The sequence below is a fragment of the Patiria miniata genome, unplaced genomic scaffold (assembly GCF_015706575.1).
Source record: "Patiria miniata isolate m_02_andy unplaced genomic scaffold, ASM1570657v1 HiC_scaffold_5, whole genome shotgun sequence".
Taxonomy (NCBI): Eukaryota; Metazoa; Echinodermata; class Asteroidea; order Valvatida; family Asterinidae; genus Patiria; species Patiria miniata.
The window spans coordinates 35,941,103-35,967,648 of NW_024037072.1; the positions used below are offsets into that span (position 1 = coordinate 35,941,103).

General features: G+C 40.2%; 2 protein-coding genes across 2 annotated transcripts in view; one reads left to right on the forward strand and one right to left on the reverse strand.

Moving 5' to 3' along the window:
• Positions 1 to 8,442, reverse strand: part of LOC119742029 (xanthine dehydrogenase/oxidase-like) — a 60,678-nt gene extending 52,236 nt beyond the window's left edge. The window contains exons 1-4 of the mRNA XM_038218046.1: positions 8,247 to 8,442; positions 6,506 to 6,563; positions 4,210 to 4,306; positions 2,445 to 2,553 (exon numbers count right to left, since the gene is read on the reverse strand). Of these exons, the coding sequence (XP_038073974.1) occupies positions 2,445 to 2,553; positions 4,210 to 4,306; positions 6,506 to 6,563; positions 8,247 to 8,321 (339 nt within the window). The 5' untranslated portion in view covers positions 8,322 to 8,442. The remainder of the gene's footprint in view (positions 1 to 2,444; positions 2,554 to 4,209; positions 4,307 to 6,505; positions 6,564 to 8,246) is intronic.
• A 363-nt stretch (positions 8,443 to 8,805) lies between these two features.
• LOC119742028 (zinc finger FYVE domain-containing protein 1-like) lies at positions 8,806 to 24,548 on the forward strand. The gene is made up of 11 exons (XM_038218045.1): positions 8,806 to 10,345; positions 11,648 to 11,884; positions 14,634 to 14,901; positions 15,653 to 15,885; positions 16,578 to 16,784; positions 17,800 to 17,897; positions 18,622 to 18,739; positions 19,073 to 19,243; positions 20,518 to 20,692; positions 22,593 to 22,715; positions 23,152 to 24,548. Exons 1-11 carry the CDS (start codon positions 9,053 to 9,055, stop codon positions 23,382 to 23,384), a joined length of 3,156 nt encoding a protein of 1,051 aa, XP_038073973.1. The 5' UTR covers positions 8,806 to 9,052; the 3' UTR covers positions 23,385 to 24,548.
• The last annotated feature ends 1,998 nt before the right edge of the window (positions 24,549 to 26,546 follow it).

Here is a 26,546-nt window from a genome sequence, read left to right on the forward strand (position 1 = left end):
TATCAGAAATTTGATTTTTAGCCAATATCTCGGCCAATATTGCAGCTAATGTTGACAGAATGGTTTTTGATAAGCAATAATGATCAAAGTTTATTTTAAGCCATCATATTCAAAATTAACTGTAATATTGGCTGAAATTGAATATAATTTGGCTGAAAATCATTTTTTTGATAAACCGGCAATTTAGAATTTACATATTTTCATGCCAAAGACACACATAGTTACTTCATGAATGGTCTTCTAATGATACCTGACCCTCAAAACATGGGTTTAGACACCTTACTTGTGTAGTTAAGTGCAATATTGGCCGAGATATTGGCTAAAAATCAAATATCTGATAAACCGACACTTCATAATTTACATATTTTCATGCCAAGGACACACATAGTTACTTCGTGAATGGTCTTCTAATGATACTTGACCCTCAAAACATGGGTTTAGACACCTTACTGGTGTAGTTATGTTCTATATTGGCCGAGATATGCCAAAAACATGATTTTCCGGTATTAGCGGCACTAATTTGCATATTCCTATGCCACAGACACATGTGGTCACTTCCAGAATAGTTTTATTGTGATCTCTGACCTTGAAAACATGGGTTTAGACACCTAGTTTGTTCAGTTATCTGCAATATTGGCTGAGATATAGTTACAAATAGATTTTTCGGTAATGGCGGCACTAATTTGCATAAAAACAATACGTGGGACATTTTTTGAATTTTTTAACATAGCAAATCGTTTTCAACGCATTTTTTCTGACCTAGAAACGTTGATTAGAAATTGATTTCCGAGGGTGCACGATACCCCCTTCTTCCGACTAAACTAATTACATGTACACTGCATGCACTGTGACCATTACATGTTGGATCGTCCATTACATGTTGGATCCCCAAAAAAAGATGGACATGAAACAGTCGAGACAGCATCAGTACAGACTGATGACCTTTCTGTGGCTCTAGACAGCTGTCACTGGGCCAGCAGTAGAGGATGATTGATGACATTGTTGTGGCCTAAAACACAGAGAACTTTTTTTGTGCACAAGTGAATGGGCTTTGGCTGGAGGCCCAACTTTCCCAGGGGCGGCTGACCCCCAAGTGAACTCCTACAAGAAAAGCGACCATACCATCTCAAACTACAAGGTTCACTTTATGAATACATGTAGTTTCAAGGGAATTGGGCGATAGCTTCATAAAAAAAAGTAAAGAAACAAAAAAAAAGTAAAGAAACAAAAAAAAAGTGCCTCGCGTGCTCGCAGCTCGCAGGGTTTGGGTGTCCTCTGTCAACACTCTAAGTAATGTTATTCTATAAATTCAAAGAATTTAGGGTGGATTTATCTCACAGAAGACCCCCTTAAACCTAACTCACTACTGACTTTTACTACCGGGTAAGTACTGGACCAGGTCTGCCAAAATCCATCAATCACACTGCTTCCAATGCATGCTTTGCCTTAGGCCTCCAGGCCCAAGTCCATCATACTCCATCAATATTTAGTCACACCAGGCCTGCAGGACCAAGTCCCCCAAACTCCACCAAAATGAGGGGGACAAATTTTGACGGAGTTGGGGAGGTTACCGTGAAGTTAAGTGACTAAACTACACAAAAGAGGCCAACAAAACAAAATTCTGTTGGTTTGGCAATAACTTTTTTATCGGTAACTTGTGTACATAAAAAAGGACATGGCAAAAAAATTAAATACTTTGCATTTGAAAATGTACTCATACTGTGACATGTTGGAAAAATCTTTTCAGTGTCATTTAGTACATCATTAGGATGCGAATCATATGCTACCATAACAATTATTCATTAAGAAATAATCAATCATGACACCTCTAGAGGGATGTATTTCGGTAACTCGTGCTACGGTAACTCGCATCGGTAACAGTTTTTGGACAAAAAATACATTTGATGGTATTCCATCTCACTGGCACACCACTCAAATGAAAGGTCTTGATGTCCCATTGAATTTGATACCACATTTGAGGCTGTGATGCTTTGGACTTTCTGATGATTTTACAAATTGTCCACTTTTCTGCCATGTCCACTTTTGCATGGAATTGACCTTTTTTTTTTTTTTTTTAGTTTTTTGATCTGATCTGAAAACCTAAATGTGTACATCTGTGACATTTTTATCAATGTAAGGTATGTATGTGAATTGTAATCTAAAAATAGACTTCCTTGTTTATTAGATTATTATATTTCTGTATCAAATTGTAATCACCAAACAAGTGTTTACACAACAACATGGGTGTGAACATTTGTCCTAGAAATTCAAGACCACCTGACCCTAATTTTCAAAACAGCCATATATGCCTATAAAACATATTTTAAGATAGAAACTATTTAATGATTAAGTTAATCTTTTGTTGTTTGATCTATTTCGCAAGCAAGGCTAAAGACATCTATTCTGGTAATTCCACTTTACATTCTAGACTGGCACACATGTACCTGTACTGGATGGAGTCTAGTCTTGGTGCTGCCAATCCCCTCCACAGTTGTGACGGCCATACCCTGCACAGAGCAGATGGGCGCCAGGCAGGCGTTGACAGCAAGGTGGCTGAAAAGAAACCAACAAAAAACAGAAATTACAAACTTTACAATGCCAGTTTTAGAGGAAATTTAAAGGGGCAAAGGGTAAGGCCACTAATAGGGTGAGTGAACCGTAACCAAAAAAATCTTTACAAGACTTTGTACCGTGTTTTTCAATTTTTAATGGCATAAGTGTTTAGTGAAAGACGAGGAAACCAGCTGATCCGAGGAAAAGTTAATTGCATGCCCGACTTAGAAATCAATGGTTTTTGAGTCTTGGGTGTTGAAAGGTTATTGCAACCCATGAAAACTGGGGGTAAGGGGGGTAATTTATCCCCCGAATATTTTCTAAAGACTGCCCTTTTCCATTGAAATGCCCTTTCTCACCAGCACTTAACCCCCCCCCCCCCAAATATTTTTGTAGGAGTGGCCTTTTTTTTATTAAAGTACCCTTTTTTCTGAACATTAAGTGCCCTTTTAAAAAATAATTGGTGCCCTTTTTGTGCCAGTGGGCATTCGGGTGCCTTTTTTGTTTAACATGACGGTCGTATCGCTCTGAATAGTCCCATTGTCTGTTAGTTTTGAAAACTGTGTAGTTTCGGACCCCGTGTGCTGGATCTGCCGGTATTTCGCGAGGATCTGCCGGTATTTTGCATACATCCATGATGGCGGCCACTTTTATCGTCGTGGGAATGCCGCTTTCATTCTTGTTTTACTTGCTTTCATACAATGACTTGCCAAGTTATAAGCTATCTGGACAAGGTTGTCCTAAAATAAATAACCCTTGTTTGTTTATATCAAGGTTGCAGCTATACATGTAGGACTTGTCCAGCGTCCATGTTTACACTAGAAAGATAAGGCTTTTCAAACTTACTCTGTTTTATTAATTTTTTTTCTGCCTGTACATTTAACATATTTAATGGAAAGACAGAAGTGGGGATTTTCATGAGAAAGTGACAAACCTCTAGAATCTCTATTGCAACTCAATGAGAATTTCCAGAATTATTTTTATCTACAACAGCAAAAAGTAAACAAATCCTTAATATTCGTAGCCTTGAACATTAGTTAGAGCAAGGGACCAGTGTAGTGTGACATGTGAAATACGTACTGGGATAGTGACAAGGTCACTTGTCAGGTATTAGAGTCCATAAAGGTAAAGAGACCACATTTCATAGGGGCCCAAATTTTCTATGACACCAGTATATAATAATAATACATACATGTAACAAAAATAATATTGAGTTTCTTATATAAAAGCGCTCATACATGTATCCACAATTTAATGGTGCTCATGATCAAGGCACTTCACAATTATTACCCCTGCTCATTGGGCCAATAAAACATTCCAAAGACAAAATCAGCTCCATGGGGAATATACATGTACAGTCTACATGTACAGATGCTGCCATATTCAGAGCAAAATACATGTGTACATGTAGCTCAAATTGATTACAATTACCATCTATGCCATCACAGGCATCCATGTTCACTGTATGTACTCCTATGACAAACACCATAACCCCAGGCTGGACTCGAACCCTCAACCAGCAGGACTATACTAGCAGACCGTGACTTCAATGCATCAAACCACATGGCACAATGTTTTTTTTAAATCCCATTAATTATTCTTTTTCCTATGTTATAATCATGCCCAAATAAATGATGATAATAAACAGCCACTAACTTGATGGTTTTGTCTTTTGGAGAATACTTGGACACCATGACTGTACAAGCTCCACACCCACCTTCCCCGCAGCCAAGCTTGCTACCAGTAAGGCGTACTGTTGGAAGTCACAGTTAAAGGGAAAATACAACATTTGCAAACAGCGAAAATTAAAACGACCAAGTTTTTACGAAATACCTTACAGGATGTTGGTAAATGACAGTCTAAAGTATCCTGTAAAATTATGGCATACATTTCCAACGGTATACATTTCCAACGGTGGTCGGCCGACCACCGTAGGAAAAACCTAACTATTTTTCATTTCTGCTCCAAATTTACCATTTTCTTCAGTCCAAATTTTGTTTGCTATTGGTTTCATGTTCATGAATGGGTGCAGGCCAGCTAGACTGGTTCCCTTACTGAACAATTTTACGGCATCTGTAAATTGATCCATTTCATCTTCAGTGGAGTCGGGGAACCAGACTACTTGAACATTTTTGTTTTTCTTGGTTTTTCCAGCATTTTCGAAAACAAAACTTCAAACATGTCAGTGTAACAATAATTTGATCTATTATACTAACCCCTCAAATAGTTCATTTCTGAAAATTAAAGCAAAAGCCAATGATGTACATTCCCTTTAAGGGCATTCTCTGTATTTGGAATGTGGGTCATTCTGTACATTTGGGGTCCACTGTTTTTCCTGTCCCTGTTACATCTGACATACAGTATATGACATTATAGTTCTGATGTACTCTTTTAATGCAGTCCTCCTCCAAGAGTGATTATGAATAGAAACTACCTACCCAACAAATAAACCATTGTTTAAAGTTGATTCTTTATGATAGTAGAATGGCAAATTACAAAGTACCAAGTTAATAACAGGGACAGGAAACAGGCCTATGTGTACATGTACATGTAGGTCACACTTTGGACTTGGGATATTTATAGAATGACCCACATGCAGCTGCTGTCTCTTTTTCACCCACAACTAGCACATGTAACACACTGTATTACACTGTATTTATTTCCGGAAAAAATAAATAATAAAAAACACAGGTTATGATCATACAGGCAGTGCAGTCATGGGCGTCGCCAGGATTTTTTTCTAGAGGGGGGGCAAAACATATTTTCCCAAAAAATTCTTGTATTTCTCAACCAATTCTCGATTTATCAGTTTTAGAGGGGGGGAGGGACATTTTCCCCCCCTCCCAACTCATTAAATTTACACCACTATGACATCGCGCCTCTTTTTTTTTTTTTTTCCAGGGGGGGGGGGCAAGCGCCCCCCCCCCCCCCCCTTGTCCCCCCCCCCTCGCGACGCCCATGAGTGCAGTTAGCATGGTTAGGGGCAGCAGTACAAGAAACATTGAGTGAAGTAACTGGTTTATATATGCAATCCATTACTCACATAAAAACCTTTAAAATTGGAAAACACTTTTTCATTGTTTTTACTGGTATTTTACCATCTTTGGGAGATAACAAAATTACATTTTGTAGCCGATGAAATGAAAAAAAAAAACCAGATTGGGAAATAACATTTAATCTGAAGTTGCCTTTTTTCATGAATTTGTTCCAACGAACATATTGGGGGCCTACATGTAATTGCACCCCAGACATGCCAGATACAGCATCGTCCGGTCCCAACTATTGTTAGGGTTTTCTCAACTGAAGTTGGGACTGCCCAAACTGTAGTTGGGACCAATGCTGTATTTGGGGCGTATAAACAAACACAAGCAAAACAGTTTTTAAATGCAATGTTACCTGTTTCAAATCGTGCATAATAACCCAAAGTTATGCTGTTTCAGAATAAAAAGATTTCTTTTGACATAAGTTGGCAAAATTATATGAGCCAAAAATTATTTTACCATAGCCCTCACCCAAACACACCAAAAGTTGTGTGCAAAACGGCACCCACAGACAATGACAGACTTTATAAATGAACCCCCACTTGGAATTTGTGATTTAATTAACCGGAACCCCTTACTAGAAAGTATCCTGAATCCACCAAAATCCACCAATTGTGTCATGCACAAACATTTTGGTGTTGGTGACTGCTCAGTATGGAGGTATCCTGAATCCATCAAAATCCTGCAGTACACTAGGCTTACAATCCTAATCCATCAAAATCCCCTGTTTTCAATAATTGAGGTATCCTGAATCCGCCGAAATACTCCAAAACAGGGGTATGGATTTTAATGGATTCAGGGTGGTTAGGGCTAATCTGATGATTAATATGATTGCAATCTGCAACGGGAGACAATGTTAAACAACCACAAAAAAATACAATCCTGGCATCACATGGCATTTCAAAGGATACATTTGGTGCGTAGGTATGCAAGCAATGTAAGTTCTGGCTCCACATGGTGGTCAACAACCTTCAAACATAAACATGAAAAACATCAAAATGATAAACTAAGAAATGAAAACACACTGTAATTCATTATGTGTCATACAGGTAAGACTGAAATTGTGATTACAATTGGAATGTTCTATAATTTACAAAATTCAAGCAATTTGCAAAAATATTACTACCAGAAAGAGACATGATACACGTACCAAATTAAAGGTAATACTGTGAAAATTTCAGATATTGGAATCTTAATCACAGCTTTCAATTTGTGCATTAATGAACACTGAAAGAAATAATAAAATCGTGACTGTTGAAGTTGGGAATGATCATAATGATTCAAAATTCATTTTGTTGTTGTTTAGGTTATTTACTATGCATACACTTTATAGCAAATATTAAAGTTACATGGGAAAGAATGTAGTGTCGTGACGCCACTTCTTTGGTTGTGTACAGACATGACAGATGTCTATGACGAGTCAAGAACATTTTCAAATTATTCTTAACAAAATCAGAAGTTTATGTTTCTCAGTCTTTTAAATTTTATTGCAATGACTGACCTTCACTGAGATGATACAATGTACATATAAAAGTGGCGTCAGGTTGCAACATTCTTTGCTTTATTCTTGTTCACTCTTGTGTTTTTAACACCGAATGCATTTTACAAAATGTTGAAAAGCAATGTAAAAATGCAATTCTTTGTGATAGAAACTCAAAACTTTGCGTAAATAATCTCTGAACCATGCTCTTAACATTAATATTCATGGTTAAAGTAGTTGGTAAGGGATGAGTTGAATATCACAACTTTGAGATATGTAACAGTTTGTAGTAAAATGTACAAATGTTATCATGTTCATGGATGTTTCACAAGTTTAGAGGTAATCCTTACTTTAAGGACACCTCTATTTTGTACGAATTCTGTTCAAAACTGACTTTTGCAGATGACTGTCCAGTACCAAAGTGACTTTTGTAGGCAAGAAGTCTTTTTTCTTCAGACATGTCAGACAAACTCATGTTAGTTATAATTTTGAAAGCACTTTCAAAGAAAATGTGACTTTCCTACCTTTTTTGCAGTTCGCCATCTTGCTTTTAAAATTTATTTTCTGTTTGTCATCGTCGTCTTTAACCCCTCATAAATCAAAACCCTGCCCTCTTTCTACAAAATCAAACCTGCTGATATTCAAGAGGTGTCATTGCCAAATGTTCAAATGCGTCAATAAATATCAGAATGTCACTTTTGAGTGTCATTTAGTCAGCTGTTTTGGTGAGTCTTTTAACCTTATATAGGAAAGGGGTCCTAAAAGTAAGGATTACCAGTTTAGAGTTAGATTTAACATGTTTAAGCTCAGACTTTTACATTTCTTATAAATATAATTAGTTTTGATGCTACAACATGTACAACATGTTTGAAGTGTGCTGACATAGGCCCTATTTTCATTTGTTTACCCTCTTGGTTGACAAAAATACATATTAAAAATACCAGAGCCATAATGTATTGTGAAATAGCATTTTTACATCCATGTTTTAAGTATATATATATTACAAGCATACCGGTACATAATGCGGATGAAGTACGGCAAATATCAGATGTGACACAATGAGAATGATGCTGGACTTCACTGTCATGACTGTTCCAACGACTTTAAGTCTTTATTACCGTCATTCAAAACTTGGAAAGATATCACAGGGAAAGGTAACAACTAACACTCACTTTTTTGCCATTGCAGAAAAACACCAATATATTGGGGGGTTTGTCAGCTGATGAAGCTTTCTCCGCTGTGAACATCTTGAAATCTTTACCGCACGCACCTCCAACCACAGGTTAAAAAGGAAAAGCGTTAGAAAGCTAGGGGCGGCCTAGATAATATTCCAAGTTGATAAACTACTGCAATGAAGCATAGCAAATAAGCCGTACGTGGTACTATACTGTGACCTTGAAACCTGATCATTAGAGTAAGGGGGTATTAATGATATAAACTACGGGGTTGAAAAAAGGGGCAAAATAGTTGGAAAAAAAATTAAAAGGAAAAAGATGAATCCCTAAAGCATAATTAGTCTGGACTATTTTCGAAATGTTGATTTTAGTATGCACCGTAAAGATTTATGCAACATGCACAACGTGGCAATCTCCCTACCTCCTAATGGTAAAACCTACTTTATCTTAGACTAGTTTCCAGTCGTCTCTGAGACCTTTGGTATCTGCATGCATCGACTCCGGCCGGGCCCAGTGAGGTTGTTTATTACCTAGAGCATTTGCGGGAGGCTAGGGACGAGGCGAGGTCAACCTGTGTTTTCCCTGTTCGGTACCTAGACTGCAGTACGCCTAATAGAACGGTTTTCAATGTCAAAACAAACAGGTATCAGTCGATCAGCCGGTCGTTTTGGTGTGTCATCATCATTTCCTAAAATAGACCACAGGTTTTATTGTTCGTGTAGGAAAACGCTGTTTTTACTCGGATTTCCCCAAATGATGGACACGGTTTAGGTTTATCAGTATTCGGAGAGGTGTTTTGTAGTATGGCAACTCGTTCTAGAACCACAGATCATCATAAAATCCCCGGTTCGAAACGTATCTGCCAAGAGCGATTTTCCTGCAACGGATCCAAGGCAGAGTTCGATTGTTTTGACTGCGGGACAAGGCAGTGCAGTGAATGCGCGACACGGCTTCATGCGAGCGATCCTCGGTTCGTAGACCACGACCGCGTCCGGATTCAACAGCCAGTGTTCCCACCATCAGTCCAGCAATGTGGCATGTGGTGTAACCCCATCAATCCTGCCGAGTATTCTTGTATTGAGTGCAAGGGAGTTTTATGCGGGGAATGCAATCGGGTTTTTCACAGGGGTAAACTGTCCAAACATCACCGCCGACCCATTGTCATTTCGACCCCAACATGTGTTGATGCATCTGATGCAAATAAAGTCTTGACCGTACTGGCATCTCCCGTCACTGACAATCATTCTGACCACGAGCAGACTTTCTATGAAACTTCTCCAACAAGCCCGAGCGTAAACTCACTTTCTGAGGATCAGTTTCAAAGTGCAGTTGGCATCAGCTCAGATGAAACTTTGCCAGTCTTGCAGAAGTTAGAAAGCCCACCAGAATTCAACCTGAAGCTGGCACAAGGATGCTTTGAGGAACTGACAACTGTTGCCATGGATGAGGTGTCCAGCAATGAATTCCTTAGTCTTGAGGAAGGCCTCGAGAAAGTGATGAAGGAGAATCCCCAAACGGCTGAGCTAGATATTGACCGCTTTGGAACGTCTGAAGAACCAAGTGCTCTTCCCTTGAGCTCAGGACATTTCACCTCCGGGGCTGATACTAGTGGTCCGCATGCTCATCAAGCTGTAAAACCGACACCCAAAGCACGAACTACAAAGCAGGTGGTATCTTCTCAGTCTGGAAAAGACACAGCCTTCCCGAAACAAGAAGTAAACCCATCACATCTGAGTGCCACAGCTCAACAGGTCCTTCTCCACCCTGTTGATGACAAACAGGATAAGCGGAAGAGTGGCTCCCATTCTAAAATGGATTCTCAACAAAGACCTCCCGTTTTGTCCAATCCAAGTCGTGAGCCAAACTTGGTCCGGCCAGTAGCATCCGTTATGGGCACCTCTCAGAACTCCACCAGTTCCAATGATGGGGATGGAGAGATGGAATCCCCAAGGGGTAGTTTCAGTCGGAGGCAGGGCAGCATTCAAGAAGCAGGGAGGGATGATTCTGTCTTGTCTAGACCTCAGCTCAAGGACAAAGAACCTGTCATCAAATACAAGCCAGGCTTCCTTCTGGTTGATGACAATGAAAATCTTCAGGTGCTTAATGTTTGCCTTTATACATGTACATCTACATGAACATGTACCTGTCACTATAGCTAGGCATGTAAGAAGCCAGTGGTTTTGTCAACACATCACAATCATGCAGCTATAATCATGTGTCACTTCATTTTAATAGGAAAACATTAGAAAACAGTGGATACATTCAAAGCTCTAGTTTTTCGTTAAAGCAAAACTAATTTGACGCAAAGTGGCCTACATTTTACAACCATGCAAATAGTGGCTCACAATCATCCATACGAAAAAAGTAATGGTGGGAGAAATTGGGATTTCAAAATCGTGTTGTCCTACTTTTTTTTCAAACCAAGTTACAGTTGTCTGATTTCACTGGGAGTTCTCATCCAGCTCACAGTCATGTTAATAAAATGTGACAGAAAGCTTGAGAGATTCATTGACCACTTGGCCTTCACAAAAACACTGAAGAATTGCAGTGGTGATCAAAACTCTCTGATCAGTTGAATGAGCAGGCTATTCATGAACCAAGAAGACCATTAAGCGAGTGAATGCGGTCACAATCAGAGACCATGGAGCAAATTGGGAGATGTTCCAACAAGTATTTCCTTTAGCTTGTGTCACAAAAAAAATGAAACCTTAAGATTGGTTTCATTCACCTACTCTTAAAGGGAAAATACAACATTTGCAAACATCAAAAAATAAAACTACCAAATCATTTTGAAATACCTTGCTGGACTGTTAGTGAATGACAGTGTAAAGCATCCTGTAAAATCATGGCACCTGGTATACTGTCATTTTCAAGAAAAGTGGTATTTTGTATCAATATCCAACGCTGATCGGCCGATCAGCGTTGGAAAAAAAATGGCTTTTTTTTCAAATACTGGCCCCAATTGACCATCGCACTTGTTTGCAATTGATTACAAACCTATGAACGGGTACGAGCCAGCTAGACTGGTTCCCTGACCTTACAATTCCCCAATGTATGTAAACTGCTCTGTTTCTTCTTATATGGAGTCAGGGTACCAGACTACAGGAAAATGATTGTTTTTCTTGGTTTTTATAGCATATTCGAACCCAAAACCTCAAAAAAGTCAGTGTAACTATATTTGCTATATATTTCCAACCCCCCAATTCCATCCAATTCTGAAAATTACAGTAAAAGCAAATGATGTATATTCCCTTTAAAGTTGAATTGGGTCTGGATGGCATGTGATTACCTTGTATTGACTTGTGATCAATATTACAAGTATCTCGACTAAAACACTGCTAGTCATGACCCTTTGCTGTTTATTTGATGAAAATTACTTCAACGTTTAAATATTTCAGGTTGAGACAGCAGCCAGATTTGCAGAGCATCTTGGTTGCCCGGCAGACACGCCAGTCAAGGTGGTCTCCATCTTTGGCAACACCGGAGACGGCAAGTCGCACTCTCTCAACCACACCTTCTTTGGCGGGCAGGATGTGTTCCGCACCTCCCCAGCTCAGGATTCTTGCACCATTGGCATCTGGGCTGCTTACGACGACGCCACAAGCGTCATTGTCACAGACACCGAGGGCCTCCAGGTAGGGTTTAGTTAGACCTGTAAACGGGGCTTGGGCTACAACGCCCCATCTCAGAAGCATGGGGAAACGTTCAAAAAGTCACTTTCGCATCCTCTACATTTATGAGCTGAAATTTCATCTAAATGTTTAGTCCTTTACATTGTACATATGAGGCTATCCACAAATTACAATTTGCGCAGTATTCGTTCCTTCCACAAAAAAGAAGGTACATTAATTGGTCCCAATATTCACCACATACAATTTCTGGATGCTACAGAATTTCTGAACGATCAGACACGGTACTGTCACTCCTAAATGGTAGGAGCCTTTGAGGCACCATTGTTTGGCAGTGGTGGCAACTGTCGAAATACTAACAGCTGTTGTGTCATGTCACAGTACTATAGACCTGCACCCGATTTCACGAAGCGCTGCGACGCGTCGCAACTCGAGTTACGACTTGTAACACGTCGCAACTCGCGACGCGTCGTATAATCCATTTCACGAAAGTTGCCATGTGTTGAACACTTCGTAAGTTGCTTGACAATGGCTTAAAACACGTCGCAAGTTACGACGTGTCTAGTTGTCGTCGCAAAATAAGAAGAGTCCGTTTTTAGCCAGTTTTGTGCCATAAACAATACATAAACGAGATAATAATACTGAGGCAAGGTGTGTAAAGTTCTAAATAGAAATTTCATTCAATAATTATGAATTACCCTGGAATATTGCAGTTGAAATTCCAAAGTAGCTACACAGTCCACTGAGAGCTCGTTTTCGTTTAAAATTGCATCACACGGCCGCCATTTTGTCCTACGTTTTAACAAATTTCGAGCGGAGATCCGACGACTCTTTGTTGAATACCAGACGACTATTTACTGTACGCTGACTTAATACATAAAACAGTCACCGAGTTGTGCTATAAATACACATACGCTGCGTCGCACTTACATGTACGACGCGTTTTGTGAAATGGATCGCAGGATGCGTCGCAGCTGCGACGCATCGTAGGGATACGATGCGTTGCATCGTTGCGACGCATCGTAAGTTACGAAGAGTTTCGTGAAATCGGGTGCTGGTCGAAGTGACACAGAGTAAGTGACTTTTCAAACATTTTCTCATGCTTCTGAGACAACACCCCCTGTACCGGTCCAGAGTTTAAGGGGAAAATGCAAAATTAACATGATTAAACTGGTGGTAATTTGAGGTTTACCTCAAGCTTTTATTGGGTTTTACTGGGTACCTCGGTGTTCAACCATTGGCCTTTTACATTAAACAAGTTAATGAAATTTTTTTTTAAAAATTACGAATACATATTACCCAAAAAACACAGTACATGTACTTCACTAAGAAGAATGATATAAAAATATGTCATTAATCAAAATTCAGTAAAGATAAAATACCACACAGAACCTAAAAAAGCTTGTTTAAAGTTATGTGGGTACAATTAAAATCCTGTTTTGGTCTCTGTAATATTAACTACTTTAACAAATGTTCGTGAAATTTAAGGACCCTCCATATTCACTATTCCAATCCCATAAATTCGGAAGGCTACGTTGAAAGATAAAATACTGCACAGAACCTAAAAAAGCCTGTTTAAAATTCCACGTGGGAACATTAAAATCCACTGTTGGTCTCTGTAGTAATTAGAAAGTAATGAAAATAAATATAAGTATAAAAAACGTACAAACCAGTAAAAAGATTGCATTCTCCCTAAATGTGGAACAAACTATTGGAGAACCACCAGCAATACAAAGTCACCTTGTCTCAGTAAGTGCTTACTGTATAGCAAAGTACCAGCATCAGTTATAATCTCATTCGAATATGCATTAGCCATGAGGATATCCGTTTGGACATGTTGGATGCACTCAATAAGTGCTTTATAACAATACCACTTTGTTCACCAGAGACTCACCATGCATAACAAAAGGTGGAGCTCCCCAAAACCGAATGGAAAATTGAGAAATTCCCTATAGTGAAAAAATGGTACACCACTCTGGAAAATTATGTGCCACATGAAAAACAACAGACATTGTTAATACTTCCCCCACCCTTTTAGATAAAAGAGGGGTATCGCATGCAAGTGGCTTCGCATATACGTTTTGCTACCCGTAACCATGATCACTCACTTCACATTGTTTTTCATCATGTACATTTACGCATACGTTTAAAATCCGTCAGACATCCGTACCATGTGCACCTATTGCAGATAACGAGTTGTGTACACGTATGACGTCACGAGACCGCACAAACTTACCCAGCACGCTAGTTAACCCTATCCGTTTGCTTGCAAATCCTCTCTAATCTTCCGCCCTCATCTTTGTCATAAAGCCACCATTTTAAATATCAAGCCTGCACTTTGAATGAAACTCCTGGTGAGACCACTGTTCTTCACATTTCTTTATATTTGATTTGCTACGCTCCAACTAGACTATCAGTCCTAACTAAAGTGTTCCAGCTGGAATGCCCAAGTTGGGAGGTCCCAGCTTAAGTTGAGACCATGCATGGGCTAGTTGCGGCATAACATGTTCTCGATGATTAGCTGGTTGTGTCAGTCATTCATCTGTGGCATTCTGTTTGGTTCAATATATTGAATATCGCTTTGTGAATATGAAGGCTTCAGTTTAAATCCACGCATGCAAGCTTGCTCAGGTAGGATTCGAACCCACAACCTCCTGCTCACTAGTGCAGACATATTAACCACCTGACAACCAAGCTTGTCAGGGTCAGTTATTGATACATTGATAAATCTTTTAACACTTGTACATACCTGCAGGGTATATCTACCAATGAGAATCAGCGCACCCGACTACTGCTTAAAGTCCTAGCCATCTCGGACGTGGTGGTGTACCGCACCCGAGCCGACCGCCTCCACAGGGACCTGTTCCAGTTTCTGGGTGACGCCTCCAAGGCCTACAGCCGTCATTTCAATCGGGAGCTGAAGGCGGCCTCGGAGAGGGGTCACCTGAGTGGCTCCCTGACCAGCCTGGGGCCGGCTGTCATTGTATTCCAGGAGACAACCCATACTGTGCCCCTGGGATCTGGTAAGATCAGGGCCATATAGGATTACACACTGATTATTCCACTTCAGTTTGAAACAGCAGACATCACATCGTCGTGTCCGTGCAACAAGGTCGTATCTCCTAAAATGGGCCGTACATGAACATGATGAAACGCGAGTTTCAGAATGTCAAAAGGTCGAATCACTTAATATAACCCGGATGTACACACAGAGTCAACGGACGTCGCGATACGACCTTGTTGCACAGAGCGTATTCGCGCGAGATACGACTTTGTTGCAGAATGGAGTTACGACCTTGTTGCACTGACACGATAACATTTTGAAATGAAATTGAGCTTTTTTGGAAAACCCTACATGGTGTTTGTGCAAAAAGAGAAACAAAACATCTGTATTATCAATCACACAAATAAAGTGCACAGCTCAGTTGGTTTTGAAAAAAAAAAAAAATCACACAAAAAGTTTGTGTAGCCATTTTCAAAGCACACAGGAACGCAATGAAAGGAGACTTTGACTTGTTTCCAGTGTACTAATGGTTGAAACAGAATTTAGCTTTTTCCACAAAAAGTAACCCTGCTGCTATCAACATCAACTATTTAGGTGATTCTAGCAAGACAAAAGTGAGGTTTTAACTATAGGAGTAGGGTCCTAAACTATAATTTTGCAAAGAATAATAAAACTTGATTCCAGACTTTTAGATTACATACATTTATGTGAAGAAATATACCTTTATTTGGCATAGAATTTTCATTTGACAGTTACTTTGTGTCTTCCAGACCAACCCGCACAAGGCGACAGCCTTGGTGTTTCAGCCGACGCCATCCTGCGAGAACGCTTCAAGGAATACGGCCACAGCATCGAAGCCTTCAGCTGCGTCCAGTACATCGGCACTCAGACCATCGCGCCTCCGACGGACTTCAGAGGCCTACGCAAGGCCATATTGGCCCACGTGAGGAACGGCAGTGTCAGGTCCCCGCGGCTATCAACAGTTGTCTACAATGCTCTCAAGGTACGTATTCAGTTTTTATGGTCCACTTTAAAAATGGTGAACTCGTGAGCTTTTGTTAACTGCCTCAGTAAGATTGTCTAAGGTGCTTTTTATTTTCCAAATCTTAGTTTCGTCTGCAGGTTTGGCTTCAGGAGAATTTACAAAATGTAGGCTCCTACTTTCTGTTCAATTCAGTGCGATTTGGTTCAGTTAATTTTATTAATTTTTTTCACTTTAATGCTGGACAGTAAAATACTGCTAAAACACCGCTACAATTGACTATAACAAACATCCCTTTGGCTCCCGACGTATTACATTCTATTATAATGCACAATCACTATAAAGAACGACCACTATAACAAACTTTTTTTTTATGAACCGCACCGTGTTTGCCATATAGTGGCGTTCTACTGTATCACCACTTGTGCATTGAGCACTTACATGTACTTGTTACAGTGCCGATTTTGACCTCTTTCATAAAGGTCACATTCAGTCATTCATGACAATGATGACCTTAATACCATTGGATAGTAGAGGACATCCTGGCCTTTTTTCTTGTTGCCTCTTTCTAAAATATTCTGTGCATTCCTGATAAATTGCAAGTAAAAATGAGCATTGTTTTTTTTTTGGAGAGGCCTGTTCACCTATGGTATGAATGTAACCGACTTTCGTTCATATTCATGTATGTAATTGTTTTACTTTGATGGCTGTAGGTCCTGAATGACAAATTCAGTGGTGAGATAGACGCTACCGTGCCGTCCACCTTCCCTGATGAGTACTTCACATGCTCAGATCGTTGTCTGTCCTGCGATGCCCGCTGTGGTCGCACCATGAACCACACCAAGGACAACCTGTCGCATGACTCAGAGTCGCGCTGCCGATACCAACACCAGTATGACAACCAGGTGTTTACTTGCAAGGTAGGTCAACAATGGAGCTGAAACCAGGAGTCCTTAGTCTGATCCATTAGGCTATGCCCACTACTTTTACGGAGGAGAAAGTTCACAGAAAAACACCTCTGCCATAAATATTCGTTGACGAGTGATATGTAACGCAACAGTTACTGCTGGTCACAAAGGAACAGCCTACTGTCCCCTTTGGATGTATCTCACTGGTCACCGACTATGTCCCTTGTGAATTACACTAGGCTGGGAGCACCATTACAAGGCTTGTTTATTCATGTCTTGTAGAATTATACCACATGTGCATTAGTCTTGCCACTTTCATGATGCGTGTGTAGGCTATGGGCTCCGTGCACCAACAAAAGAGGGCGAGTTTTTACCTCTTTTGAGAGTTCCGTGGACAGGACACACAGGTGCGGGTACTGTTCTGTACTGGTTCGCACGCGAAGTACGCACGACTTCCTGAATGTGCAAATTCCACTTGCGATAGTCTCTGAGACTAATCCTCACCTCCAATAACTTTGGATACATTAGAAATATGCAGTGAGTGGATCGGGAACCAGTCTAGGTCACCCCCAACTCTCCTTTTCTGGCAATTGATGGGGTACTTGTCCACAGAGGCCATAAGTCAAGTCTTCATGTGAACAGTGAAAGTGGATTTTTCAGTTCCATTATTTAACCACTACATCTTATTCTACAAAGTTTTTAGCCATTCTGATTCAATTGAAAAGAATTTTGCACACTCCGAGACTGTCGTCATTTTCTTTTAACTTCATTGCAATCGCTTTGAGGCTAATAATAGAGGCATGCAACTTTCCCTCGGATCCGCTGATGTCCTCGTTTTCTTTAGTTCTCATTAATACCATTACAAATTGAAAAACACTGTATGAAGTCTTGTGTGGTTTGGAATTTCAGGTTTTTTTCTCTTATACTTCCCAGTTGCATGCGTGATGATAGGTCTTGCTAGCTTGTAAAGAATGGATCTCTGAGACATTTTGTTCTGATGGTTTTTTTTCTTGCCGATTAATGACAGTCTTGCTATGAGCGTGGCGAGGAAGTATTAGTGGTTCCCAAGACTTCATCCTCGGGAGATACATCATGGCTAGGCCTTGTCAAATATGCCTGGTCAGGGTGAGTTGGCTTTATGTGATGTATTCTATTCAATATTTAGTTTTGCTTTTCATATAGACCACATTTGAGCATGTAAACAGCACTTTGTATCGACCATGTTACCTGTGATGTTATACATGTACCCGCAGACAATAAGCAACCCAAACATGTTATTTTGCCCACATTAAACATTGTTTATCCACCACTTTTACACCAATCATAGAGATACACATGCACTTTGCTGAAAGTTAGCGTCACATACCTTTAGAAAGAAAAAAAACATCGTGTGAAAGTTTTGAACCCGCAATCTTTGGTATAACATGTATAAGGGTCCCATTGCCTTCCCTGTGGAGCGAATTTATGATGTTATATATGCCAAGAGCATTACGTACACGCACATACATGTACATACATGAATAAAAGGATTGTAGGGCCCTGCTACGCGACGTTCTACTTTAATATGGCAACATCCTCCCTTCTATGGAACATGCACTCTGAGCCATGCTGTTACTTGGGTAAATTTTGGTCAAGTGACCCTTTGTTTTGTTAAAAGTATGCCAAGGGAAGTGGAATAAAACTTTAACTGTTTGTGTCCTTTTATAGAGCAGGAGGGTTAATGGTCATCCTTTAATATGGCAAAAAGGCTAACATTATAGGGCAGTCCCACAATTGGGTCAACCCACCTATTCAAATAATATTACAATTAGTTCAGTTTGTAACCTTTTATCGTGATGTGATTTTGTAGATATGTTTTGGAGTGTCCCTACTGTGGGATCATCTACCGCAGTCGACAGCACTGGTATGGGAACCTAGATCCTGAGCAGACTGCCGTGAGAACAGAAATCAGACACGTGTGGCCAGGGGTACGTAAAATTCTCTACCTACAATGAATTGTAGTAGACATGTGATACACAGTAAACTCGTGAGGCCCCCTTCAATGGAGAAACCATTGTGTTTGCTATTGTACTAAGCAACTGCATGGTGATAGATTATCTGAACAATAGGTAGCTCAATGCTTTTGCCATTGAAGAGGGCCTACATGCTTGGATTGGTCTGTATACCAGCAGCAGATTTTTTTTACTGACTTTGTGCAGCGCACATATGTTTGATTTTTGAGTGGTGATAGTAAGCATAAACATGTCCTGTAAGCAGAACCACACACACACGTCTTACAACCACGTTTTATCACTCGTCAGGGTTGCACCGTGCTGCAAGGTACCCACAATGCAGCCAGGCGTGTTCTGGATGGACTCTCCTCCGTCATGGAGTCAGTAGGGTCAGTCAGCGCTCGCCCCACCCAGATGGTGACGCAATGGATGACAGACCAGATAGCACCAGCATACTGGCGACCCAACGCACAGATTACGGTATGTGAATAAGATGCAAATTTACTTGGTGGCATATTAGTACACCAATTTCCATAGAAACCAGGGGCGGCGGAACCGGGGGGCAGGGAGGCACTCTCCCCCCCCCCCCCTCAGATTTACCCAAGGGCCCTCTTGCGGACATACATGTGTCCCTTGGAGCGTAAATATGCCCCCTCAAGATAAAAAACAAAACTGGCCCTAAAATTTCAGACAATTTATTTTCAGTAACCATTTCCCAAAATGGTATAGAAAGTTCTGATATGAACGAGGAATATGAAAACCAAGCCCCAAAACCCTTACATGTACAATGCGCCCTGAAAATGGGCACATAATGTGTAGTTTGCGTAATGGCCAGTTTTGAAGAGCGCCCCCTATTTTGGAAGATGCTACCAGCCCACCCCCCTCCCCCACCCCACACACACTATTTGATTTTACGGAGGTCAAGCGTCCAGTGTAGTGCTTTGCAAAATTTACCTACGATCTCTTAAAGCTACAGTCCATCAGTTCAGTTGAAGCTATCCAATAAGTAACTGACGTATTTATTGTTGAAAAAAATACTTGGTTGAAAGATAGTAAGGGAACTAAACTCCCTGTTATATTCTTTCTTGCATGCTGTCATTTTGAAGAAATCAACGAAAGAAGGCCTTTCCAACGATGCGTCCAAAGACGCATCATTGAAAATTTCCGTTTTAGTAGTTCGTTTTTTTTATTCAGCGACGCGCGCAAGTGTTGACACGACACACACACGCACGCGGTTGCTATAATTTATCGGATCAGTGCGTGACATCGCGTAGCTGCAATCGGCTCAGTGAGAACATGTCTCGGATGCTGAATTCAGGCCCAATTCAAAACATGATTAAGCAACTTTTGATTTGAAATCAAGATCCTAGAATGTTGTTTTTCTCGAAATAAACAGCTGAAGCTGAGCTGAAACTTCATCAGGTTAGTTGTTCAGCATCCTTCTTTAGATTTTGAGCACTTTTGTTGCTTCAATCAAACAAAATGCACAAATTACAATTGATGGACAGTACCTTTAACAGTTTCCTGTTATGAAACTAGACTAATTGTGTAAGTATTTTTCACCAGAATTTGAAATAATGGTCGGACATCCTTTATTTTCAAACACAGCCGGACGTGTCAAGTCTCAGTGCATTAGATAGTGAAGGAATTTGACACCCTGCATGTGACAGCTCAAAGCCGATTGTACAAGTTTGTTTTTCGCAGTAGTTTGTGTGTCTTAATTTCACCCTCTGTCTCACTGTCTTTGTCACCAGGTCTGCCGTGATTGCGAGCGTCCGTTTGATGAGGGAGAGAAGATCCACCATTGCAGGGCCTGCGGGGAAGGGTTCTGTGACGACTGTTCATCCCATCAGATGGCGGTACCGGAGCGAGGCTGGGGGGACAAGCTCGTCAGGGTGTGCGAGCACTGCTACAATGCGAAATGCCAGGGTAAACGCTGAAGAAAAGCAGTGTTGTATAGTCATGATACATCTCAAGTCCTGTTATAAGTAAATTAATGAATACATTGGAGAGTTGATAGCTTCTGATTGGTCGAGACTTGATCACGCGGGGGTGCATTAAAATGTGATATGAAGACCGGCTGCAAGAACAAGCGACTAAATGGCCCCTGAACCAGCATTGATCCAGCATCATGAAAGTCAAATGATTGGCCAAAGTTACAACAGTCCTACTGTAGCTTGTTACAATACAGCAGCACACATGCGCTCAACCACCATAGTGTAAAGACTTACGTGCCCATCCACAACTCAGTTGCTATGTGTGGTTGTACGCTTGTAAGGAAGTTTTCAAATGACATGTTCATACTGCATTGCCGAGGATGTTTACGATGAAAGCGTGGATCGATCTGCAGTATATTTACTGTAAACACTTCGCCCACGGACATATTTACATTTTCTAAACCGAGCATTCTGCAAACAAGGAATGTGTAAAAGAAATTTCAGCTTCCTCCATCAGGTAAAAAGATGAAAAAAATTGTTGTAATTGGTTTCGCTACGGCAGCAGAAGTTCATACCCTGGACGTCAGTGGTCGTAATGCAATGAAGACGTCATCTTTGCACAGCCTGGGCCCAGCTAGGGTGGTATATAACAATGCATATTGAAGAAGCAGGGTACCACGTATAAGCTAAAATATGGCCACTGAACATGAACACAAAAAAAGGTCTGGAAATATCACCGAAAGAAAAGTCACAAAATTGAAGCATTTTGACTGTTTATTTCGTTAAAAAGCCAGTGATAATGGACCTCGCCTCTGGCTCTGTCTATAAACACAGACCATCCCCCAACCCAGTCATTTTCACGCAGTGAAGACTGGCTCCTCACACTGTTATTTCCTAATTTCCAAGTTACTGTTATTCCCAAGTCTAGTCACACATGAGGGGACGAACGGTAACGAACAATTCCTTTGTCACAGTTAATTTGAATAGCTTGTGATCACTTGTGATCACGAGTACCTCGACTAAAACACTGTTTACAGGGAACGAATCACGGAACTTGAAATGTGCTCAGTGTGAATTCAATTGTGGGGTGCTGTGGTTCAGTGGTTACGGTGTTCGATTTGTGTGCCGTGGTACATGGGTTCGAATCCTGACCGTGGGAACATGGTGCTTGTGCTCTTAAACAAGGCACTTTACCATTCTTGCTTCGTCCTTCGGATGGGACGTAAAGCCGTAGGTCCCGTGTGTTGTGTAATGCACGTTAAAGAACCCAGTAACACTTATCGCTAAGAGAAGGGGTTTGCCCCTGTGTTTCTGGCAGTGGCTGCAATATGCGCCGCAGCACCTTGTCAACCCTTATAAGGTGCTACATAATGGGTCTCATATTTCTCATATACTTTATTTACCTTTCTTTAATTATAGACATAATAACCAGCGCCTTGAGTACCTAATTGTTGGTAGATACGTGCGTTATATAAGACTCCGTTGTTATTATTATTATTATATTATTATTAATCAATTTCCATTATGAAAGTTGTTTTTGTTTCATATTTCATCCTTAATTGTGGCGGACACTTCATATTCCTTGCCACATTTGCATGAAGTTGGCCAATCTTGTTAGATCATGTTTATCTACTGAGCAATATGTCTAACTTTTCAACTTTAAGCTTTTAATGGTTGAGAAGTTTGCAGATACACTCCACACTATTGAAACTTACTACATATATCACTGGGGAAAAAAAGGCGGTTCAGAGATGAACCAGCGGTAGTGACTTGAAATGGACACTTTAATGTAGGTTCAGATTTAGTTCACATCTTGGGCTGCTTGGTCTCAAAAATGTCAAAGTCTTTGTACTTAGTATACAGTTTGTAACTTGTTGCATTTTTTTCTTTAGATCCTAGTTCAGAGAAGATCACTCCAGAGGGAGTAGCAGAGGAGCCTGTAACAGTCAGGAAAGTTGGAGAAGTTGTACAGTCCACGTTCAGTGTGCTTGGAAATGCCATGCAATATCCTCTTGGTAAGAAATATGAACAGTAGATTTGAATTATCAGTGTTAAGTCATTCGGAAATATGAAACTTTATGGTCATATGGCTTTTGGGCATGTTTAGATCCCATGATTAGCAAAGCTTTTCTTTTTCCGCAAGAGCTGTAAGCACAAATGGCGATTGTAAGCACAGAATTCCGAGGTTAGTCGAGCCATGAAAATTGGCCCTGCACTGCCCTGCCGACTTGCACATCTGTTCTGAAGTCAAATTACAAGCTATTGAAATACACTGTGCTGTAAGGCATTCCTTTTTTCATTGCTCATCCCCTGTTCCTGCTGACCTGAATTGTGATTTACTTGGCTTGTGGTGGACTTCACTACAGCTCTGGTACTTCTATACCATACAGAGCAGAGGTTTCAGCAGGAGTCAGTGTTATGTTTTCTCACGGTTCCTCCCAATGTTCATAGGTTTCATGGTAGATGCTGCACGTCCTGCGTACTGGATACCAGACAGCGAGATCACCGTCTGCTCCTGCTGTCAGGTAGAGTTTACCAGCAAGATGCGCAAGCACCACTGCCGTGCCTGCGGGAAGGGGGTGTGCGATGAGTGTTCGGGGAAACGTTCCCCTGTGCCGTCACGGGGTTGGGATGAGGCTGTCAGGGTGTGCGACAACTGTGACAAGAAACAAGGCCCACTGTAGTGGCTACAGTCTGGTTTGGTAGGACACAGGGGGAGTTACAAACACACTATATATGCATGTATTTATCTTCAAGCAAACTTAAATCCTTGATCCTGATTGGTCTATTCATGGCAACAACAGTGTGATATACCTAATAGCACGGTCGATATTGCACTTTGCGTATCACGCTTTTCCAAGATGCGCGTGTCGTTCCTTCTGCATGCACGTATAATGGGATAACCGCTCGTGTACCACGTACATGTTCATTTTACTGTGCTACAAGTTTGCTTGAAGATATGAAGATAGATTTTTTGTCCCGCTTGGCTCATTGAACCCCTAAAATGTAGTCTTGTGTCCTACATACCTTAGTCCTCATGGTATGTGGGACACAGATGAACTACATTATTCGGTGTTCCGCACATACTCGTAGGATAACTCATAATATAGTTTTTCTTGCAAGCGTTTGTCCAAGAAAGAAATTGAGTTTTCTATTACATTGAGAAAAAAGTAGTTTTTTTTTTTTTTGTTTTTGTTTTTTTTTAAGTTTTTTTAGCCAGAAAGAATAGGATGGGATGATGTCTGTGTCATTTTAAAATTGTTTTTTTTTCTGTTTTTTTTTGGTATGCATGCATAGCAACTGTTCATTCTGCCTTTGCTTCGCTGTTTATAGGCTTCACTACACGGTGTGGTGAGACCACACGGCTGACCGACTTACGGAAAATGAAATAACATTTTGAAACATGAGAAAAACGTGCGCAAAAACAGGGATTTTATTATTTAAAACATTTTTTTTGATTGAAAAGATTTAGATTCTGCATGATTTTTGGGTTGTTTTGCATTATAGGAAACAAGTATTTTTTTCCCCTTCACGTTAGATTTGACATCTGCATATCAGATAATTGTATCAATGCATTATGTTGCCTCAAATGCTGCCATTGCAGAATGTACATAATTTACCTGTTTTTGTGAAAAAAAACAGAATTCCCAGAAAAGGAGACAGGGAACTTGTCCCCCGATCAGTTGCATTCGTCTCTTGTTTATGGCCCTTTAAAATGAATTTTTTTATCACTGGTTCAGCGTTTTCTAAGGAGTAGTTTTCTCCACTTCTGTTAGTTTGTTGTTGTGTAAGTCTTAGAAACCCAACTGCTTTTTCACTTTCAATTTAATTGATTCTCAGTCTCCTGTCAGAATTATCGAGTCAAAAATAAAATTATCGAGTCAAATTCAGTTGTCTGTTCAGCAGTGTTCTGTAGGGCTGTCCAAAATATAAACCTGAATATATAATAATCGACCGAATATCCCAATATTCTTTTTGTTTTCTTCAAATATTTGAAAAATTTGAGCAGTCTTGACTCTCGAGGAGATGATGAAAAACATCCACATTGTTTTTTTAATTGTAAGTTTCATGGTTTTATTGTTTGTAAAATGCCACACTTTTGTTGAAAGCGACTTGACAAATGATTGGAGAGCTTCCATGAGGAATATGAGCCGAACTTTTTTTTTTTAAATCAACCATTCAGCTCTATACGATGTTCTGTATATTATTGTAATGTGCCGTGTCAGTTTTCGGCATATTCAGATGCATGCAAATCCCGATCGGCAGCCAATTTTGGCTCGTGCGTGCTTACTTTGATCAGTGCATTTAAAAAATAGAAAAAAATAAATAACCGTAGGAATAATCGAATACTAAATTATTTGAAAATGCCCAGCCCTAGTGTACTGAGGCAGAAAAGCTCCAGTGCAGTTACTTAAAGTAGTTCAAAATAATGTCAGATTTAAAGTTAAAGGTTTACATGGTGCAGTCTCCAACAAGAATAGTACGTTTGTGGTTGCACTATGTGACAAGAGATCTCTTTTGTGAGATTGTGTGGTTCTAAAATGAACTAGGAAAAACTCAACATTTCAGTGAGTATGCTCTACTCATCACGGGAGACTCGCTCTCACAAAGGAGATTTCTAGGCACACGATGCAAATCTGCGGACTTTAGTTCAAAATTTAGATGATGTCTATTCGGTGATCTCATAATTATGTTAAACAGGTTTGCACCCTATTTCATAGCTGGAGTTATGCATGTCTTGTAAATTGTAAAAAAAGTCATTTAATATGCATTAACCAACTTAATCCAACTAGAGTCTGTATTTGCACCTACAAGTAGTAAACTTAGATACAGAATTCTCAGCTTGTTGCGTTGTTATAGATACTTGTGATTTTTTGGAACTCGAGCGGCTGGTCTTCTGTAGACAAACCAGACGGCAGTAGTGAAATGCTTGAGGGCGCCTGAGTATTTAGCTCACTGTTCATGCACTGTACTTTGTATCTGGCCTATTGAGTCCATTGAAGTCAACACAACACTGGGAATTTTCATCCAAATGCATGCAAGAAGGGACACTCAGCAAGAAGCTATGCTGTTAACAAAATATACCAGCGACAGTATAAAGATCAAAAGTGATCGCAAAGTCCACACATGAGTTTTGGGGTTACAGGACATTCATGAGCCTATGGGAAAAACAGTATACAGTTGAGTCTGGTTAATACAAACTCATTCGGACCTAGCCAAATTGTTTGTTTTATCAGAATTTTGGGAAAGATTTCCATATACGAAGTTCACTAATTTTCCTCTGTATTGAATAACAATCCCCCAGATAGCAATTTCATGTCATCAAAGTCAATTTGAGCAGTGAGAAAATACAAGCATTTTCTTAGAAAACACTTAGAATTTTTCAGTCCAATCTCATAGGGTTTGTACACAGGGTGTTGAGTGAACTTCGTGTATGGAAATCTTTCCGAATTTTGTATTAAGAGGAACATCAGTCCCATTCATTGTGCACAACTGCACATAAATGCACAGTCGGGACTAAGGCTTTATATTTGTTATAACCAGGATTTTGTATTAACAGAGTTTGTACTAACGAGATTCGACTGTATATGCTGATCAACTTTGTAACCAGGAACTTAAGGTTTTTTTGTCCACACTAAATCAGCTTCAGCCTTATGAATAACCTTCAGCCTGTCTGTTGCTACCAGTAAACTGTACATACTTTCTGACCAAAAAAACTTTCGAAATTTATGAGTCTCAAACTGATCTTTGTAATGTGAATGCAGATGTAGGAATACATGACTGTATAATGTAAGGCCAGTCAATATCCTTCTATCATACTCATACATATAAAGAATGTGCTTTAA

Bases quoted from the DNA above. Each gene is read 5' to 3' on its own strand.
- LOC119742028 (XM_038218045.1), top strand. From the start codon at position 9,053: ATGGCAACTCGTTCTAGAACCACAGATCATCATAAAATCCCCGGTTCG. The intron at 18,740-19,072 runs GTACGTAAAATT...ATCACTCGTCAG, and splicing joins TCAGACACGTGTGGCCAGGG to GGTTGCACCGTGCTGCAAGG. The intron at 22,716-23,151 runs GTAAGAAATATG...CAATGTTCATAG, and splicing joins TGCCATGCAATATCCTCTTG to GTTTCATGGTAGATGCTGCA.